Here is a 22115-nt window from a genome sequence, read left to right as displayed (position 1 = left end):
CACCTTATAGCGCCAAATTTCACTCTATAACTCTTTCACTAACATTACTGACTGAGAGGTACTTTTCTTATATGAGGTGACTAAATGGCTACTGGGCCCACTTTACAGCTCCAGACATATGAATTATACCAATTAGTCATCCACGCACACATCTCCGGACATGAAGGTATGGGAGAGTGAAGGCCACACACTTGCAAGTATGGCAGAAGAATTTGTACATTTTATTTCTGTACAAGAATTCCAGAAATGTATGCTGGGCTTGGGCCTGTGAGTAATAATTTAAGAAGTCACTTCTGTGCAGAATGGATAAGAAGGGTGAAACAGTAGCAGACAAATGGTAACTGGGCAAACCTACAATCATTATATGTTTTCACAGGTTGGGTAGAGGTTCGCACAAACTGAGTCCTGGAGCTGCGGGTTGGACAAGCTTGGTCCATGTGATCAGGGTCTCGGGTATCTGAAAGATGTAGTTTGAGGCTTATTACCGGGTAGGGCCCCACTTGTCAGCTGGTTATAAACAAAGACAGCAAGTGCCTTATTTGTGCTTAAAGTTCACGTTCAATGGAGATCAGAATAACATGTCCTTTTAAGACTGAGAGTACCTTATATGTGTTTAAAGTTAATGTGTAATTGAAATCAGAGTAACATGTTCTTCACTTGGCTGTAGGGCTGTGAATGCAGTGGAGGGTAAGGGGTGTAAAAATGTTTGAAGTGAGATTGGAACTATAAGTCTATTGAGAAACGATTTTATTTTCTCTTCTGTGCTGTCTGTAATGTAACTGAGGAGAACAGTACCTCAATGTACTTAGTGTTCAACAGGAACAAAAGTGGTATATATTAAAATTTTAATGCTTTTCAATCTCTTTAACTCCGGTTCCTTTTTTATTTCTAAGTGATATTTGCAAAATCCAAGATCCGTGCAAAACAACTGATTTAGTTTAGAACAGCTGTGTTTGACACAATTTCATTATGTATTTCATACTAAGGAATCACATTCCTCGGTTTGTCATTATTCACAAATTAGTGTAAAGCTTTGTAAGTTAGCAAATCAGTGAGGTAGAAATTGCACTACGGAGACCGAATGGCTGAACAAACAGACTTGCTTATACAAAGTCCAAGATACCATTTCTGGGAATATTTCCTTTCCTTTGAGGTATGACAATCTCAGAATTGGTATATGTAAGTTTGGGGGGGGGGTTCTTTAAAGTATGACAATCTAAGAGTTGGTATATGCAAGATGTTCATTGTGTTACACTGCTGCAGTCATCACACTTGGGTTATTCTGCCGTCAGGCAGTCCCGCAGTTGGCCAGAGTTCCAAAGTCTTGGTCCGGCGTCGGTTGCTGTTGCTTCTTCCCTGACATCAGTGCGTCAGGGGTATATAAGATGCATCCGACGCCATTTTCTTCAGTCTTTCTTGCAGCGCGGTGCCCGAAGCAGAAGCAGTTCGCAAGTGCTGGTCGGCCGACTCCTGAGATTTTCGAAGTCGAATTTCAGATCCAAAGTCTTCAATAAAGCTAAGTACCCCATTGGGGAAACTTTTTCTTGCCTCAGACCGATGTCAGAAAAAGTTAATAATTGTATTTCTTGTGGAAAGCAAATACCTCATAAGGACTTACACTCTTACTGTATTCCATGCCTAGGCCCTGATCACGACGTCACTAGTTGTCAGTTTTGTGCTAGATTTAACAAACGTACTATAAAAAGGAGTTTTGATTTTGCTTTGCACTACTTTGGCCGAAGATTCAATTATACTATGCCGTCGGATCAACCGACGACCGTAATACCGAAAAAACACAAGGACAAGGATAAAGACAGACATCTGAGGCCCAAAACCGATGAAACCTCTTCTAGGCCAGTCGCCGGTTCTCAGTGAGGGGCTTTCGCAGCCCCTGACACCTGCTACCTCAGAGCCACAGGCTGCCTCCGACTCCCACGTGGAGACAATTAGGCCTCTGGATACTCAAGGTATTGGGCCGACGGAAACTAATCCTTCAGATGGGTCCGGAGCCGCTGAGCAGGCATCGGCTTCTGATGGTGTTTACAGACCTTCACAACTTACCATTAAAACAACAGCCAAGTCAAAAGTACCACTAAAAGATAAAGAAACAAGTACAGCATTCTCCTGGACAAACCACCATGCCTAAGAAACAGATGCTTAAAATGGCCGAAGACCTCATTACTGTAATCTGGGGTTCCCATCCCCCTCCTGAGAAAAGGCCTAGGCAGGATACAGACTATGATTCCTCTGATCAGGTTTCCATTTCCTCTGATTCCTCTTCAGAACAGGGGTATTCTATACCCCCCCTATGAGGACTCTGATGCTGAAGAATCTGTTCCTTCAGCCTCTCCTCCTGAGGATTATTCTTTTGGGGAAACTTTACATACCATGAGGGAGCATTTCCATTGGGAAAGTCAGGATTACTCAGAATCTAAGAAAAGGCTCAGAGATTTCCTTTTACTCCCTCAGCACAGGCCCCTGGCTATTTCCGCCTGTGCTAGATATTGTGGATGATGTGTTCTCTGAATCCAGCTTATCTCCTGATTCTTTGCCCCCTGCACCAGCCAAGCCAGATGGGTACTACAGAGTCCCTGACTCTCACAAGTTCCTTTATAAAAACCCTTCTGCTAATCCAGAAACCATTTCCCAGGGTCCAAAAGGGGTTAAGGCTTCCATTGCAAAAAATCCAGTACCCTCTGACAGAGATTCCAGAGCTTTGGATAGATGGGGGAAGAAAGTATACACTTCTGCAACCTTAGCAGTAAGAGCTTTAAATTGCCAGTTTCACATGCTTAAGTACCAACAATATTTAATGGCTCAATTAAAACAGAAAATGCTTGCAAGCTCAGACGCTCCTGATTGGAAAGAAATGCAGGATTTGTTGCATGCAGTTGAACATGTGGGAAAACATACTCTGCAATGTAGTTTTGATTCTCTAGAGGCCTCTTGTAGAACCGCAGTTACAGGTTCTGTGATTCGAAGGCATGCCTGGTTAAAAGAACAGAGTTTACCTGATCATGTTAAGGCAAAATTATTGGATGCTCCTTTACAGCATGATACCTTGTTTGGTGTTAAGGCAGAAGAGCTGCTAAAGAAAATGGAGGATAAAGCTAAATCTATGCAAACAGTCAAGGAGTTCTTACAGGTACAGCCACCTCGCTTTAGCAGAAATTGGCCTACAAAAAATTGGTCCTTTCCAGTGTCAGACAGGCCACAGAGAGGCAGATACAGATGCCCAAGAGGCAGATCTCAACCCCAAGGCTCAAACAGACAAAGACAGTGGGGCACCTCAACCCCAAAAGGAAGTGAGGACAAGTCTCAACCTTACAGGAAACAGTCACAATGACTTTCCCCTTCGTATGCCAAGCACTTCCCTTTTGGAAGCCCCCTTGGGGGAAAAACTAGCACTTTTTTCTCAAAACTGGCAAACAATCACCCAAGACAAATGGGTTCTGAATATTGTGTCTCACGGTTACAGGTTCCACTTTCATACTTTACCAAGGCTAAAAGGAATGCCAGACCTGCCAAAAAATCAATGGGCAGAGGCACAAAAACAAATTTCAGCCCTCATGGACATGAGAGCTATTCAAAAAGTACCACAGCAAGAACAAGGACCAGGATTTTACTCAAGACTCTTCCTGGTCCCCAGAAAGGACAAAACCTGGAGGCCCATACTAGACCTTTCAATTCTAAATACTTACCTGGATATTCCGAAATTCAAAATGTTGACTTTACAGCAGCTACTTCCCATGCTGGGCAAGAACGCTTGGCTGGTTACTCTGGACCTCAAAGAGGCATACCTGCATGACCCTGTCAGACAAAATTGCAGAAGATATCTCAGATTCAAAGCTGGTTCAATGCACTAGCAATTCTCTGCACTGCCCTTTGACTTATCTACTGTGCCCAGGGTCTTCACAAAGTGCCTGGCACCAGTAGTTGCTTTTTGCAGACAAAAAGGAATTCAAATATATCCATACCTGGACGACTGCCTCATTCAAGCAGAGACAAAGGACATCCTTCTATAGCATCTGGCGCTTGTAAAAAGGTTCCTAACTTCTCTAGGGTACACAGTAAATGAAAAGAAGTCAAAACTAGTGCCCTCACAACAGATTACATTCCTTGGTGCCAGCTTAAATATAACGGCCCAGATGGCTTACCTCACGCCAGAAAAACAAGTTCAACTAACTCAATATTTTCAATTACTGGCAAAAAAGTCCCATCTCCCTGCAAGAAAAATTCTGCAGGCCCTGGGATTCATAGCATCCTGCATACTAGTAATACCATATGCAGACTGCATATGAGGAAAATACAATGGTACCTAAAAAGTGTTTGGACTCAACACTCTCACAGTTTAGAAGCAGTAATACCAATGATTCCCTGCCTACAACAGGAGTTTCGATGGTGGGCACAGGCATGTCACCTAAACAAGGGTCAGCCTTTCACCCTACCCACAGCCAGGCAGACTCTAACAACAGATGCTTCGGATTACGCCTGGGGAGCACACATGGCAGGAAAATGCATTCAGGGCAAGTGGACCACAGAACAGATGCATCTACACATCAATCAAAAAGAGATGTTGGCTGTGTCAAAATGCCCTAACAGCTTTCAAGTACCTTCTGCATCCAGGACAATTATTATTAAAGAAAGACAACACCACAGTAATGTGGAACATAAACAAGCAAGGGGGCATTCATTCTTACCCCCTATGCAGGCAAGCCATGACCTTGTGGAACACAGCTCTAATGTACCAAGTTCACCTGCAAGCACAATTCCTGCCAGGAAAGAAAAATACTCTGGCAGACGATCTAAGCAGAAATATCATGGACCCTCACGAATGGAAATTGAATCCACAAATCTTCAGCATGGTAATGCAAAAATGGGGATGCCCAGATGTAAATTCTTTTGCCTCCCCACTGAATTGCCAACTACAAAAATTCTGCACAAGGACTTATCACAAACAAGCATGGAAAGTGGATGCTCTTTTATTCAGCTGGAAAAACCTAAAAGTTTATGCATACCCGCCTCTGCCTCTCCTTTCAAAGGTACTCCTAAAAGCCAGACAGGAGAAACGACAGATGATCTTGATTGCTCCAGACTGGCCACGCCACCACTGGTACCCTATCTTAAGGAACCTAGCTCAAGGCCCACCATGGATATTGCCTCAAATTCCACACCTTCTGACTCAACAAAACAATCAGATCTTGCACAGTCAGCTCAAAACCCTAAACCTGGCTGCATGGCAGATTCATTAGTCAAACAGGCAACGCCTCTCTCTAAAGTGGTTATGGATGTCATTTTGGAGGCCAAAAGGCCTAGCACCAGGAAAGCTTACTCAGAAAAATGGAAGAGATTCTGCGCCTGGAGCCAGGCTCAAAGCCTTGACCCTCTTCTCCCAAACATTCCTCAGATTTTACAATACTTAACTGAGATGCTGGACAGAGGCCTATCCTTCTCATCAATTAAGATCCACACCTCTGCCATTTCAACACATTACAACATGGATCCTCCTTTATTCTCTCATCCCTTGCTAAAGCAGTACCTCAGAGGGGCTAAAAACATAATACCGCCCCGAAGAGCACCAACACCAACTTGGGACCTCAATTTCGTTTTGGAAAAACTGACCCTGCCACCTTTTGAGCCACCCAATACAGCCGATCTAAAATTTTTATCATGGAAAACAGTTCTGCTCCTAGCAGTAACTTCAGCACAAAGAGTCTCAGAGCTACAGGCATTAATGGCAGTGGAACCTTTTATAATTTTTCATCAGGACAGGGTTTCTCTAAGGACAAACCCTACCTTTATGCCTAAGGTGGTATCTAGTGTGGCTCTTAACCAAACCATCCATTTGCCAACTTTTTATCCAAACCCCCAGAATAAAGGAGAGAAACTTCTACATTCTTTGGACATACACAGGCAGCTACGCTTCTACTTGGACAAAACAAAAGCTATCAGGAAAACTGAGCAACTGTTTGTAGCATATGCTGCAGGATCACAGGGCAAGGCTATCTCAAAGCAGACTATATTCAAATGGATAAGACACTATATTCGGTACTGCTACACAGAGCATGGAAAATCAGCCCCAAAAAACATTAGGCCACATTCCACCAGGGCTAAAGCCACTGCAACGGCCTTTCTCAGAGGAGTACCTACCAAGGAAATTTTGGAGGCTGCAACTTGGAGTTCAGTGCACACCTTTACCAAGCATTACCACCTGCCTCTTTACTCTAAATCCAGAGCAGGATTTGCCATTGCAGTTCTGCAGGGCCTCATAGCCAATCCTAACTCCTTATAGACCAGCCACCCAACCTTAGCTTTGGGATTCTACTCAAGTGTGATGACGGCAGCAGTGTAACGCAATGAACATAGTACAGTTTTGTACCTACCATAAATGTAGATGTTCGAGTGTTCACACTGCTGCAGTCGTGGTTACCCTCCCTCCATCCCCTCTGGCCTTATCTATACCTTTCTATCCTATACAACCTTTGTGGTGTATTTGCTTGTAACTGAAGGTATTGTTTTTATTCTGTATGTATACTTGTTATTAGCAATATGTATTGCCTACCTACTTGGGGGCACCTGACATCTGGGGCAAGAAAAACTGAAGAAAATGGCGTCAGATGCATCTTATATACCCCTGACGCACTGACGACAGGGAAGAAGCGACAGCAACCGACACCGGACCAAGACTTTGGAACTCTGGCTGACTGCGGGACTGCCTGACGGCAGGATAACCCAAGTGTGATGAATGCAGCAGTGTGAACACTCGAACATCTACATTTGTGGTAGGTACAAAACTGTACTTTTGGGGGGTCTTTGAGGTATGACAATCTCAGAGTTAGTATATGTAAGTTTGGGGGTGTGCAGGGAGGGTTTGTGCAAAATAAATTTTAAGAGAAATTTTCGAGATTCCCTGTTCTCTGGGGGGTTTGGTATTTCTTTAGACTTTTCTGCACTCAGGATTTCAAATGAAATTATAACTGAAATAAATAACAGCTATACTTACCAGGTTTCTGTACCTACTTATGTCCATATAGAACTGATGTGATTGACATGTACACCTGTGTTGTGTTTGATTGACATGTACACCTGTGTTTTGTTTGATTGACATGTACACCTATGTTGTGTTTGATTGACATGTACCTACACCTATGTTGTCTGATTGATGTGCACCTACACCTATGTTGTGTTTGATATGTACACCTGTGCTGTATTTGATTGACATGTACACCTGTGTTGTGTTTGACATGTACACCTATGTTGTTTGACATGTGCACCTATGTTGTGTTTGACATGTACACCTACACCTATGTTGTTTGATTGACATGTACACCTGTGTTGTATTTGATTGACATGTACAACTGTGTTGTGTTTGATTGACATGTACCCCTATGTTGTTTGACATGTACACCTATGTTGTGTTTGATTGACATGTACACCTATGTTGTTTGATTGACATGTACACCTGTGGTGTGTTTGATTGACATGTACACCTATGTTGCATTTGACATGTACACCTACACCTATGTTGTTTGACATTTACACCTACATCTATGTTGTTTGACATGTACACCTGTGTTGTGTTTGATTGACATGTACACCTGTTTTGAGTTGGACATGTACCCCTATGTTGTTTGACATGTACACCTATGTTGTTTGATTGACATGTACACCTGTGTTGTGTTTGACATGTACATCTATGTTGTTTGGTTGACATGTACACTTATGTTGTGTTTGACATGTACACTTGTGTTTGATTGACATGTACACCTACACCTGTGTTGTGTTTGATTGACATGTACACCTATGTTGTGTTTGATTGACATGTACACCTGTGTTGTTTGATTGACATGTACACCTACACCTATGTTGTGTTTGACATGTACACCTGTTTGACATGTACACCTACACATATGTTGTGTTTGATTGACATGTACACCTACACCTATGTTGTGTTTGATTGACATGTACACCTATGTTTTATTTGATTGACATGTACACCTATGTTGTGTTTGACGTACACCTATGTTGCGTTTGATTGACATGTACACCTATGTTGTATTTGATTGACATGTACACCTGTGTTGTATTTGATTGACATGTACACCTGTGTTGTGTTTGACATGTACACCTATGTTGTTTGATTGACATTTACACCTGTGTTGTGTTTACTACTGCATCCCGATTGTTCTTACAGAACTTATTTTCACAAATTGCTGTATGCACTGTGTTATTTGAAGTTTATGGTATTGACATGTTTTACCTTTATGTATTCAACTGTTACTCTTGACATGTGTATCCAATTGTGTCTTATTTATTGTTGTGTGTGTTTATGTGTAGCTTTTCTCCCCGGGCCTCCACTAAAAATGGGCTCTTTTTGGCCCAGTGGACCAACCCAGTAAACAAATGCAAATAAATAAATAAAATAAATGTCGACATTTCATTAGAGAGCCAGAAATTCATGTGTATAAATTACAAGGCAGTAATAGCTATTCATTGATGTGTACATTTACTTAACCAGAGATTCATATGTATAGCTTACAAGACGGTAATGGATACCTGACTTGACTTTACCTTATGAATGAAGGTTGAAACAGGTGTTGTCTCTATAACTGTAGAAATATAGATTATTCCTGTTATTGACTAACAAAAGTAGTTGAGATTGAACTGCATTCACCCTTTAACTGCTTTATGCTACTTTGCCAGTGTCTTGACTATATTCCTGTCACAGTTTGTTTCCTTGTGGATTACTGTGTATATTAAGATGTTCTTCATGTTTCACTGTTGCAGTATGTAACTGACGTTACACATGTCTCAAAAGGACTTTTTTCTTTTCCAGTTATAATTTAGAAAACAGCATATGGAATGTCGTTCCTGTAGCAAATGGTCCTCTCCACAGATATGGACAATCTCTTACTCTGCATCAGGTAAAACTGTCAATACAATTCCTAGTTCTGCCGATATGAGTACATAACTGTGATTATGCATGTCTGTGATGTAAAGGACACAGGTGCTGTCTGTTTAGTTTGTGCATTTAGCTAACAATGTGCATACTTAAGGACAAAACACACGACTGTCTGTGTGTGCGTGTGCGGACGTACTTCAGTAGGCCATTATTTACTGCAACATATTGTATGGAATGTATTTTTTGAATATTAAATGGCAGTCTTAGTAATAATTTTGCATTTATTCCAAGGTCGTCTTTTCAGTTAGACACTTGTGCACGGATAACTCCTTAGTACGCTGCGGTTCAATTAAATGCGGTATTGTTGCACTCTGTTTATATTTGCACTGCTAAATGGACATAATTTAGCTAGTGACTTGAAATACTGAACCAGTTCTATCCTGTTTGCAGTGCATTTGTCAAACTTTAACTGTGTTGTTCAGCTCTGTCAGTAGTAGTTGCCATAAGACACCCCTATGTAAATGTTCAAGTTTTCCAGTTTTGTGTTTAATCCACTTCACTGCTTTTTTCATCATCTGTTGACTTTAGACATTTATAGATAAGCCAAGTAATTTGTTGGAATTGGGCATTTTATTGGCACAAAGGGTAATGCTGTTGTTTGGGATGCAGGTTACTTTTTTATGTATTTTTATGTTTTATGCTTGAATGGATTGTAAATCTGCATGTTTTGTCCCGTTTTTATTTGGAGGCCCAGCAGAAAAGAATTTCCTGAGTAAAACTCGGAACCAACTAATGTATATAGCACTGAATATTTACAATGCTAAGTATGATAACAAACAAATTATGCTTGCTTTAAAACTTAAAATTACCAAGGGGTTACAGTTCCTTTAACTTCCTGCCTACCTTCAACACAGACCATTTTGTTGATTTTTTTCTGGTCCCAAGCACACTGACTGACTCTACGTCCTCTGTTTGCCCTCGCTTCACTTGGGCTCTCTCTGCTCCGCTACCCTACCCACATTTCCCACCCCTCCTATGCCTAAACTTATTTCCAGATAGCCACTCTCCCTAAATAAAGCAATCCAATTACAACAAAGAAAAATCCATATTTATATCATTCCATTTATCCAATTACATTGTATTGTACTAACTCTTGTATATCACACTCCTCTTACTTAACTACCTGCTACTTACGTATTTTAATGTAATATGTCATAACTAGACAAATAGTTTTAAATCCACCACATATCAAGACTCAGTTGCAGCTAACAATTATTCCTACCCACCCATAACATTATTACTTTAAACGTGAGTATAAGCAATATGATAACGTTTTACTCATCAGTCCTGCTGTTTTTTTCTATTACGGCTAACATAACCCCTTATACACAACTTAACACACAATCTACACACACTACTCCTTCTCAGACCCACTACAATTAAAACTTACAAATTTAATAATAGCACCAACTGTCTATAATCTCACAAACATAAACCATGTACCATTTACCTTACTCACACAACAATCTTATCCTAATTATACACAGTAATATGATAAGTTTATATCCAAATACTTAAAATTTATATTTCACATTCCATCACAGCTCATACTTAGAGGGGATATTTACCCCAACCCTGGCCCCCAAACCAGTCCAACCCATCTAGATCTTAACACCCCAACAACTAGTAACTTTCCCCAGAAAAGGTACTGACTTACTACTACTTAATACAAATCTCAGAAGTGTCATGAACAAAATTCAAGATTTGCATACCACCGTTGCTCTGTATACTCCAGAAATGTAGGCCTTATAACAGAAACCTGGCTAAAACCAGACATCTCTAGCAATGAAATACTTCCCCCAGGATACAATATACATAGGCTAGATAGACAACAGAAAAGAGGTGGCAGTATCACCTTTCTATACAAAAACAGTCTTAATTTAGAAAGTTTAGACCTAACTATTCCAAACTTTAATACCACCAAGATACTGTTTACTAAACTAATAATTAATCCAAAACATATCTGAACATTGTGGGAGCCTACATCCCACCTGGGAATGATCCGACTACACTAGAACACATCCTAAATTGGACAGCAACATCCTGCCCTCAGGAAACAATTATAATGGGTGACTAATGTGGATTGGCTCTCCTGCAGCTCTCAAAATCCCTCTGACCACATTAACCTAAACGGTTTCTCACAAACCATCCAAACTTGTACTACAGTAGACAGAACATCAAACAAATGTTAAATACCGGACTGGATCTTTACAAAGAGGCCAAATGTATCCCTACACTCTGGCTGTCTCCCACACAGCCTCAGTGGCCGTATTTCTACTTACATTCTCCGACAGCAAATAAATCCACAAAAACTTACCACCAAATCTGAAATAAGAAAAAAATGATCAAGATGTCATAACTAGTTTAAAAAATGCAATGGGGCATTACTCAAAAATCGCCATTTAGATAATGCAGTTGAATACTTTAACTCAGCTTTCCTCAATATCTTTACCATCTTTGTGCTGCCCCAACACTATAAAAACTCCAAAATATCACCCTACAGTCATTCGGTGCTGTGGAATGTTGGCTAAACAATACACAACTTCTACTTAACCCTAACAAAACAAAACTCAGGCTCTTCTATCCAACTAGAGCTGAAGACTGCCACCCGCTATTCAGTATATCATCATCAAACCATACAATTATTTCTTCAATTTCCCAAACAAAGTTACTTGGAGTGGTCATTAACCATAATATGAAATCTGACATTCACATACCACAGACAATAAAAAAAAAAAAAAAAAAAAAAAAGTTCACAAAAAACTAGGAGCCCCGTACAGAAATCAGCACTATCTAAACAAATCTTAAAGGCCTCTATAGCAAGAACCCATCATTTTATGTTGGGATAGGTAGGTCACGTTAAAGCCTCATCTTGCTGTCAGAGCAGGACAGCCATATCTGCAAAAGAAAGAGGCATCAGAACACAGGGGGGGTTAGCATGAGAAACCCACCACTGAAAAATGCCAGATGACAAGTGTGTTTCTTCAGATACTAAGTGATGGCTTCTGTCTTTTCCATGGCAGATTTTGTTTTACAAGAATCTCAGCGGTACATCCCATGAAGACATGGTTCTGTCATTAATGAACAGGGTAGTTAATGGTGATATTGAAACTGTAGCTGTCAATGCATCATTTTTAAAGAAAACTTTTTGACGAATGCACTACTGTTTGCAACATTTTATTAACACTTACTGCTCTTAAGATATTTGCATTTGGGCTTATGCTTTCTAACATGATTTTTCAGAAGTGCTCAAGAATCCAAGGATGTATGTAGGCCGCTAGTGTTGTGACACTCCACAGCCACAGTCACTTAGCTTGAATGAGCTCATAAATAACACACAGAGATGGTATAATGTCCATAAGGTCTATACTAACACTAATTTTTCTACAATGTCTCTGTATCATGTGACATGCTAATCATTACAGTGGGTATTAGCATTTAAAGGTATACACACTATATTCTACATTCATTTCCCTCTGCAGTTCTTGTTTTCTGAAGTTTCACAGTAAAACTGTTGATTTGCCAGTTTACCTACTGAGTTGCATCGATAAAATAACTAAATGTGAAGTAATGGCCAGAGTCCATTGCTTCACTTTCAGAGTTAGTTGGTACTTGTGAAACTAGGTATATATTTTTATACATTTCAGTTATTTGTTCATACCCCTCCCCCAATTTACATTCCTCCAGCTTACTGGTTGCACAATTTTACCGTAAGTATCCCAGATATTTAAACTCTCGGTCTGGGGCTGCACATGGTGGAATATGGATTGGACCAGCCTGCAGCATCACGTAGCATTTTCCTGCATGGCAGAGAAGAGAATTTTTGCTATGCTTTAAGTAGGCCGAGCTAGTGATGTCACACACAAACAGCCTTAGCTATCTCTAGCTCCAGCCCCAACCCCCGCCAGATGGCATGGGTTTACTGGCAGTCTGCCCATATCACCAGGGATGTGTGTTTATCATGAACAGAAACCCTCTCTTGAAGAGAGTGAACCGGCAAAGCTTTTCATTCACACCCCTACCGTCCTAGTCCCTCCACTGTCTGAGTCACTAATCAGTCTCAGGTGATAGTAAGGGCTCCATCCTTCTGCACCACGGAGACCGTATATTTGCTGAGTATTAGTCCTCTGTAACTATCAGCATTCTTATGTATGTGTGTGTTTGTGTGTGTGCGACACACACACACACACACACACACACTTATTAAATATATATATATATATATATATATATATATATATATATGGTTTGCCATGACAATATAGAATGAAGGTTTCATGAAAACGGGAATGTTGAAAGCCGTTTGGCTGCTTCCTGTATTGCTGGCCTTCAGTACTGTGAGTGTTCTGTGCAGTGAAGGCCACTGTGCATTTGCACATATGTGGTCAACGTTTCGACTAGAGATTGTGATAGGATTGGGAAATTACCCTTTTCCCCACTGTAGTGAGATCTTGGAGTTGGAATATATAATTTGCAGGGGGTGTCCCACATGGGGGGGTGCAACCCCCTGCAAAAACATTAAGTCACGTGATTTGGAGTAATGAACTGCAAAACAAAATTTGAAAGTGCGAATGCGATTTTGTTGCTAAATGCACTTTGACATTCTGACCTAATTAATATGTAGGAGGTGGGTGTTCGGAGTTGATATATTGTGTCATACACACATTTGATATAAACATATATATATATATATATATATATATATATATATATATATATATATATATATATATAAAATACATTGATTCATATGATCAAAAACTTAACTGAAAATAATGAAAAACTCAAATTTTTTGATGTGTGTGTGTGTGATATATATATATATATATATATATATATATATATATTTATGTATATATATTTATATGGGTCTACTTCGTCTAAATGAAAGTACGTTTTAACGAATTTGACTTACCCGAGCTGAATCCATCGAAGTTGCATTATAATAATCACACAGACTGCCAAATTCTTTTCCCTGTGAAAGGAACCATTTGGCCACCATGATAATGAACCAAAACAGAGGAAAAGTAAGCTCCCCAAAGTGGGGGGCTTTGCACCCCACACCCCCCTATTTAAATATACCAACTCTGAAATCGCACTAAACAGAAGAGAGGGCACAGTTCACCATGGTGGCCAAGTGGTTCCTTTCACAGGGAAAGGAATTTGGCAGTCCGTGCATTCATTGTAATGCAGCTTTAGTGGATTCAGTCCACGTAAGTCAAATTCATTTAAACATACTTTCGTTTAAACAAAGTAGACCCATATATATATATATATATATATATATATATATATATATATATATATATATATATATATATATATATATATAGCATAGGGTGTGGGGGCGCAGGGATGTTTGCCTTAACATTAAGTAGGTTTTCAGTAGTTTGACTTTCAACATTGTGAGCTTTTCAGTGTTTTTGTGCTTTTGATCAAGTGTTTTCCGTATATGTGTGCATTTATGTTAGTAAATGTGTGTGTGTCTCTCTCTCTCTCTTTCTCTCTCTATATGTATTTATATATATATATATATATATATATATATATATATATATATATATATATAATTCAGATGGAGAGATGGTTAAATAATACATGCACAGAACTGTATGAAGGATGATTATGACAATAAGAAATGATTGTTTTGTAGGAATGGAAGATTGTTTCTAGCCACATCTACAAGCAGGACTGTTTTAATGAAGTCTAATTTAGATTTTTTTCCTTTTACGTTGAAATAAGTCACAAAGCTTACTGTAGAAGCTTTAAATGCTTGTTTCCAACGTGTGTCATTTTAAAATATTTTCTACTCACTGATTTTTTGTTTTTTTGTGTAACGCCTTATGTTTTTTTAAACTGTATATCTCCTGTCATATGTTTTAGATACTACTTTATAAATTATTCCCAAGATATTCAGGAGTGATGTTAAAAGCACTCTAAAAGTCTTGCCTTCAGAACGTTAGGCAGTTTTGAGTTACTGTAATGTTACCTCTCGACATTTGCTCATCATTTTCAGGTTTCTGCTTTTTGCCTTTGAATAGTGACTCCTGAATCTAACAAATCCAGCATTGTTTTTACAACCATGTACTTTTTTGTCCATAAATGTTTGAAAAATCAGAGCAGACATGCATACAATAACATAGGAGATTTTTGCTTGTCTGCTAACAACCATGTATTAGGAAATGCACTTGGAATGCTCATAAATACAGAATGACAGTAAACGAGTGGCACATTACATTTCTTTTATGAAATTCAGTTGTGTATCATAGCTACAAGAATCTCAGCCTGGCTCAGTGTACGTACAGATGTAGCAAGGTAAGAATAATATGGTGATAGGCACTGAAAACATTAGTAACAGAATTAAATCTGCATTTTGGTACATAATGTTTGTGTACTTTGAAGTAATGTTGCAGGTGTGTGTCTGTAGGCATGTAGGCCCAAGTACAGAGGCTTTTCTGTTAAAATTGTAAAGCCTTAACAGCAATTCCCCTCTAGCTAGTCATCATCTTCCCCTTGCTATGAGCTTATCTGAGTGGTTCGATTCTTGTTTTTTTATATTATTATGAGGCAGGCGCTTCATCTCCATTACTACTAGACTCCTTGACTACTCAGCCTTTATTGCCCAGGTTTCTGTACCATACAGTAGTACTGGTTGCATCACTCTTTGTACACCTCACTTTTCAGCTTCTTTGGCATTCTTCTGCCATACACTACCCCTGACAACCCTGGGCCAGTTGGTGCAGCCCCTCTGATTCTAGCTTTGACATCCTTATTCAGACCTCCATTCTCCTCAACCATCCCTTTTAGATACTTGAAGTTGTTACCTTTTTCTGTTATTTTCATGGCTGTCAATTTTCAGTTTCTTACTGCCAAGACAGTTGTTTTGTTTGTACTCCACTTCATTTGCCTTCAGTTTTGCATTCCATTCGCCTATCCTTTGCCTGAAGTTCTTGTTAAGAGTTTGCCTGAAATGCCACATCATCTGTGTACAGCAACTTTGTTGATCTGTCCCCTCCAACTCGTTTGCTAATGTATTCCATTACCAGTATGAACAGCAGTGGGCTCAGAGCTGAACCCTGGTGCACACCCACTCCCACTGGGAGCCCCTCTGTGTGAGTCTGAGCACAACTCATACACTTGTCACTGGGTTCTTGTATATCACTTGCACTAATTTTGCCATTGTTTCCAGGACTATGAATACTTGCAGGAATGCAGAAATCAGGTTTCTTGGGACCTAGTGCTATGCTTTCTCCTGCTGTAGGAATGCCCAGATAGACTCTTTACACGTCTATACATTCTTCTCCACTGTTTTTGTCAGTCTTCATTACGTCCGTTGTGCTGTATCCCCATCTGATTCTGAACTGCTCATCTCCTGTCTTACTTTCTACTAATCTGCGTATTGGTTTATCAGTCACCATCTGCAGCAGTTTCATGCAGTGTGACAGGAGTATGTAGGATTGCAAGATTATTTGAGTGAAAGTGAAGCTATGGCTTTTTGTTTTACATGGCCTTGAAAACACAGATTTGTATAATTCTTAATAGGTGTTTTGTGGCTTAGCATATCTTTTCCCATCGTTACAACCATACATAAAATATGACTCCCAGACACACAAACTCTTAAGGGTGATCTTAAAAGCCTGATTGTTCAAAAAAAAATGCCATTTAATTTGATTGCTGATCATTTGTTTTGCTTTACCTGGGTTGCTTTTACTTATTTAATCTGTAAAGTGGGTGTGAGAAACAAACCGCTTTAAAAATAGTGTTTGTTACTGTTACGTTATTTCTTTCCTTGTTAGTGCTATGATGTCACTTTTGTTAAGATGTCACAGTGGATTTATTTTTGTAGAACAACAAGGGAAGGGCTACTTCCTTCTTAAAAAGTTTACTGAGAAATGCATAATCAGAGACGCATGTTTGGAGCAGTATTTTCCTCATAGCTTAATATTAGCCTAACTGCCCTCATGGGCCATTTTAGGCCTAGCCAGTTACCCCATGTGAGAATCAAACCTTGCACCTTGTGCTTCTAAGGTAAGCACCTTAACCATTACACCAATCTCCCACCCCGAGGCCTCCTTTTCCATCTTTCCTTCTATGGTCTTTGCTGCAAGGTTGTCTGTCTGTGGAATTTGATGTTAGGGTGGGGTCATCTAGTCAGGCTAGTTTTGTCCCATTTTACTTCTGGAATTCACTCACATCACTTCTCATCTAACAACACAGGCGTGTCTGAGGCGTCTTATGTTGCTCTTTGTCTTGACCACAAAGTAAACCACATGCCATTTGTATTCTTGGTGTTTTTTTTCCTACTTACTCTAATTGTTCACTCACAAGAGAACATAGATGTATATATGTGGGTCTAGGACTATTCATTAAAACACATTTCACTGAAAGTTATATATGGCCATTTCCCCACTGTTGTGCAACCCTGGAGTTAGTATATATCGTAAGGGGGGGTGTGGGGGGCACCGCCCCCACATAGTTTGGATATATATTAAGTTCAGAAAAGAGTAACTTATTGGAATTGCAAGTATCCATGTATATAGTTCAAAATATTTAAAATAGGTGGGGGGCAGTGCCTCCCAACCCCACCTTACTATATATACTAACTCCAGGGTCGCACTACAGTGGGGAAAAGGCCATATATAACTGTCAGTGAAATGTGTTTCAGTGAAATGTGTTTTCAGTGAAATGTGTTTCAGTGAAATGTGTTTTCAGTGAATAGTCCTACACCCATGTGTGTGTGTGTGTGTGTGTGTGTGTGTGTGTATATATATATATATATATATATATATATATATATACATACATACATACATACATACAGTGCATGAAGTACAGTGGTTACATTCTGATATCATGAAAAAGACAACCACGTTAAGCACTTTTATAGTTCAAAACCTGATCTTAACAATTGTTAAGCATCCCTGCTTCACTGGTTAAGATCAGGTATTGTGTTAGGTAGTTAAATCTGCCAGTATTGACCTGTAAATGACAGTAGCAAAATTCAAAACTGTTTCTTTCTGCCTGCTATCTTAACTAGCAGTTTGTTGTTGCCTTTCCTTTGCGTAAGACAATTTATTGCGCTGTCTTTTTGATACTGCTGCCTAAGTGCTTTACGGCTTTTAAAACTGTCAGAACACTTGGGTCTTTTTTTTTTTTGTTAGTAGTGCATGGAACAGATGAAGTTCCTTGAATTACAAGGAATTATTGTTGGGTCTGCGATCTTAACCCTTTACGATGTGTTGCTTGACATATGGATGCCAAGATTCACCTCTCCGGTTTCGCTCGTGATTTTTTCATGGCTCATGGCATCACCTCAAACAAAAAAATTAAAACTTATGATCAGAGACCTGATCTTAGTCCTCCGTATTGTCCTCCGTTTCTAACCCACCACATATATTGTATTTGTAGTCAGAATGTTTTATACAGACATTTACTTCCTTACTTCTTCTAGATGTTTTTATCGTATGCTATCTCTATGCCACTTCTGGGAACCTTTATCTTGGTAATGTAGAATTCTGATGAATTCATGATGCATATGTATTGTGCTTTAATAATGCGTCTTGATGTGCAGTTTTTATTCAAAGAAGATGTACATTAAGGATTTCAAAGACTGTGTGTGTTCTGTTAGGATATCTAAAACTGCCCTTGACAGCGTAATGAAAACTCATTTAAAAGTATGATTTGCATTCAATATCATTCTGATTCCTTTATCACTCAGTAGGCTGCATAAGTACAGCTCTACATGCCCTGTATTTTATCAGTTGCAAAGGGAATGTAGAAACTTTTTTTCTGTTTAAACCTTTTTTCAGAGTTGCTTAAACCTCATTAGGAGATGTCGGAATGGAATGCATTGTTCTGTCTTTCATCTCAGTGTGTCCAGAGTACGTATTTACTGAATTTTAGAAGAAATCAGATGTGCATGCAAACAGCTGTCTGTCACCTAGTGACCGGATCATTTTTTTCGTAGTTTTTTCTCCACTGCGAAACAGCAAGTGATCACCACCACTGTCCATATCCCATATTTGTTGTTCTTGATATGGCACCAAAACAGCCACAGCGTAGCACTACAGTTCTCCTGCGCATGTCTGCAAGGTTCCCAAGGTTGGATGTGTGGGATGGTTGTGTAAAGGCTTGGCACCTGTTTCTTTGAAAGATGCTTCCAATTTGCATTTTTTTGGACATTTAATGAGTTCTTGTATCCACCCAAGGTGGATAGTCTGTGTTTGGGCCTAGTTTTAGTAACTGGAACATGCCACCCAAGGTGGATAGTCTGTGTTTGGCCCTAGTTTTAGTCACTGGAACATGTAGCACAATCAGTGTTAATTCTTCCCACAAGTACATACCATAAAATCTCGCAGTCAGTAACTCCAGCATACTACTTACAGTCTTGCAATTCCTTAGTGATAGTTTAAAAATGCCCTCTCCACATAAACCGTATGTGATTTTTGGGCCACTTTTCAGTGTCTGGAATAAGGTTTGGTTACAGAGGTGTCGCCATGTCTCTGTTAATGACAGGATGTTCTATAGTGACAATATATTCTACTTGTCAACCATCTACGTTTTCTCTGACTGACTGCTAACAAGCCAACTAAAAACATCTGTCTGTCAACATGAAAACAAGTGTAGTCATACATAAAGCAGCAAAACAGATGCTGTTGTCATTTTCATGATATCAGAATGTAACCACTGTACTTCTTGCATTGTATATATATATATATATATATATATATATATATATATATTCTCTTGTGAGTGAACAATTAGAATAAGTAGGAAAAATATAGAGAACAGTTTGACATGTTTGTTGCATTGATTTGTTTTTCCTTTTTTGATGAAAAATGTTTCCATTAAGGATTGTTTCATCACTGTAGTGCTAAAGACTTTCTGGGAGCTGGTTGGTAAGACACCCATGAAGGCCATTCCCTGTAATCATAATTGTTTGTGCTTACGGAGTCCTGCCTTGCATTTTATAGCTCCCTTGGAGAGAGGTGGTATTGTTCTGGTCTTCATATGAATATTAACAAGATGTCTTTTGAGATCCGGAGTAAGAAACTATTCCAGTACCCATATATCCCGCTGCTATCGTGATTCCTGCTTTACTATATTGCAAGACATGTTGTATTCAGTGTAATGCAGCAATGCATACCGTGGTGCATGCCCCACCCATTCATAAAGTATATTACATGCAGTGATACACAGAAGTGTGCGTCAGTCTGTCTGCCCCTCCCCCACACACCTCAACCTCAACTTTCAGTCTTCTTTACTACTGGACTTTTTGTGGGCTTGAGCAACATGATTCTGCAGTGCAGCCTTCCCCACAGTAGAGGGAGCTGTCCCTGCATTCCTCCTTTATCTGACATAACCAACAATCTAACAACATGAGTTAAATTCTCAGATCCTAGTCAGCTGTGTCGCAGGTAGTTACCACACCTCTGTGTTACCATCCTTGCTATGGCAGTCTAAATTTATTGTCAGGTTTAACTCAGTTCATTCTTTAATGCTTCCCTTGCAATAGTTATTAATTTTTTAAATTGTCATTTCTCTGCACCTTTGCTGATGCTGCAGTGTGCCAGAGGGATGTACCAATGCTACAGGCTTAGTAAGTCTGGAGATGGACGCTCAGGCTGAAGAAGCACTTGAGGAACTGACAATCTGCTGTCTTACATGGTGTCCTAATACTGTGGGGTGGGTCCTTCACTGCAGTATTTTGTGTGTGGGAGACTAGTGGCTAGCCCCAGGCATACACACTTATGGGCTGAGCCTGTGTGCTGTCAGTACCACTGAGGTGAATCTGGAGAAAGCACAGGCATCCGACGCTTACTCTAGATGCCTCTGTGCAGTTTTTGCCATGGACATAGAACACCAGAAAAGAAGCTGTCCCAGGCCCCTGACTGTACTATGACCTACACCTTACTCCATAGGTGGGACAGAGAAGCAAAAAGGGTCAGTCAGCATCCATGCTGGTTAAATGTTTTTATATAGGTGGTTTGAAAAAAAGTAGCAAAAATGTTAATAAACCTAAATGAAGCAGAGGGCTTTACTCAGCATCTGTTTTGCTGCTTTATGTATGACTGCGCTTGTTTATTTGTTGACAGGCACACAATTGTGGAGTAATTCAGTTTCAGAAACACCTATTTCACCTGTGAGCATCTCTGAGTTTCGATGCAAATTCTGTCTCATCAGCAAAGGCTCAAAATCTAGTTAGCATTTGCAGTGATTTTTTTTTCGTTTATGTATCTCTATTTTTGACACTGAAACTGAAATCTCATCCTTTTGAAGAGTAATTGTTTCTCTCAGTATTTGTGGGAATTTCAAGTTTAGACTCTCTGTTGAATCCTAGTCCTGCACACTTTTCTTCCGTTAATCGTATTCTAATGTGGCATATAATACTTCTAGTGTGGATCGTTTTTAGGCATGATGTGATATACAATGACTCTGGAAGTAGCCAGTGGCAAGTAATATATCTTAGACCCTGACCTGTTTTCAGTCAGTAGGCCCCCATGGACTTTAAACCTCACCATACATATAGAAACAGAAATGCTGTCTTGCTGGGTGGAATATTTATGATTTTTTTTTTTAAACTGTGATGTAGTAGCACAATAAAAACAAAGTTTGCTACCTGCAACCCTGAGCAATTTTTGCTATACAGAAATAGGGTAGGGATAACATACCATTTGTACAAAACAGAGTGGATGGGGAATATATTAGGCAGGCTTATATATATGTGTATATATATATATATATATATATATATATATATATATATATATATATATATATATATATACACACACACAACAATATGTACATACATACGTAAATACATGCTGCATTCCACAGCCCTGAGACATTGTATACTTTCAGATAAGGAGAGGTAATTTGTGCCCACTCAAGTTTTATCTGTGAGGTAATATATGCTGTGTTCTCTGGCCAGCTTTTTAAAATTTTATATACCTACACACCTGGGTACCAAAGTTTTAGACTACTCTTTTGTGACAAACTGTTTGAAAGCTGCCAAATCTAAACAGTTGAAATTAGATAAAAAAAAGTCACCGAAAGAGATGCTTCTAGAAAATGCATACAGTATGACAGTAGTATCCTGGTAAAGTCTTTCATGTCCCACACAGCTCTGCATATATCCCAAAGCATTTAT

At 39.4% G+C, this 22115-nt stretch overlaps 1 protein-coding gene across 1 annotated transcript in view; it reads left to right on the top strand.

Annotated features, from left to right (window-relative positions):
- ATRNL1 (attractin like 1) overlaps positions 1 to 22115 on the top strand; it is a gene marked incomplete in the record, with an annotated part of 6064901 nt that overhangs the window by 1793060 nt on the left and 4249726 nt on the right. Inside the window, 1 exon segment of the mRNA XM_044055896.1 lies at positions 8837 to 8924. Coding sequence (XP_043911831.1) covers positions 8837 to 8924 — 88 coding nt within the window.

Source organism: Protopterus annectens, chromosome 14.part0 (genome assembly GCF_019279795.1).
Source record: "Protopterus annectens isolate FY-2018-M chromosome 14.part0, PAN1.0, whole genome shotgun sequence".
NCBI lineage: Eukaryota > Metazoa > Chordata > Ceratodontiformes > Protopteridae > Protopterus > Protopterus annectens.
The sequence above is the reverse complement of the archived record's forward strand: the minus strand, read 5'-3'. Positions and strand labels throughout refer to the sequence as shown.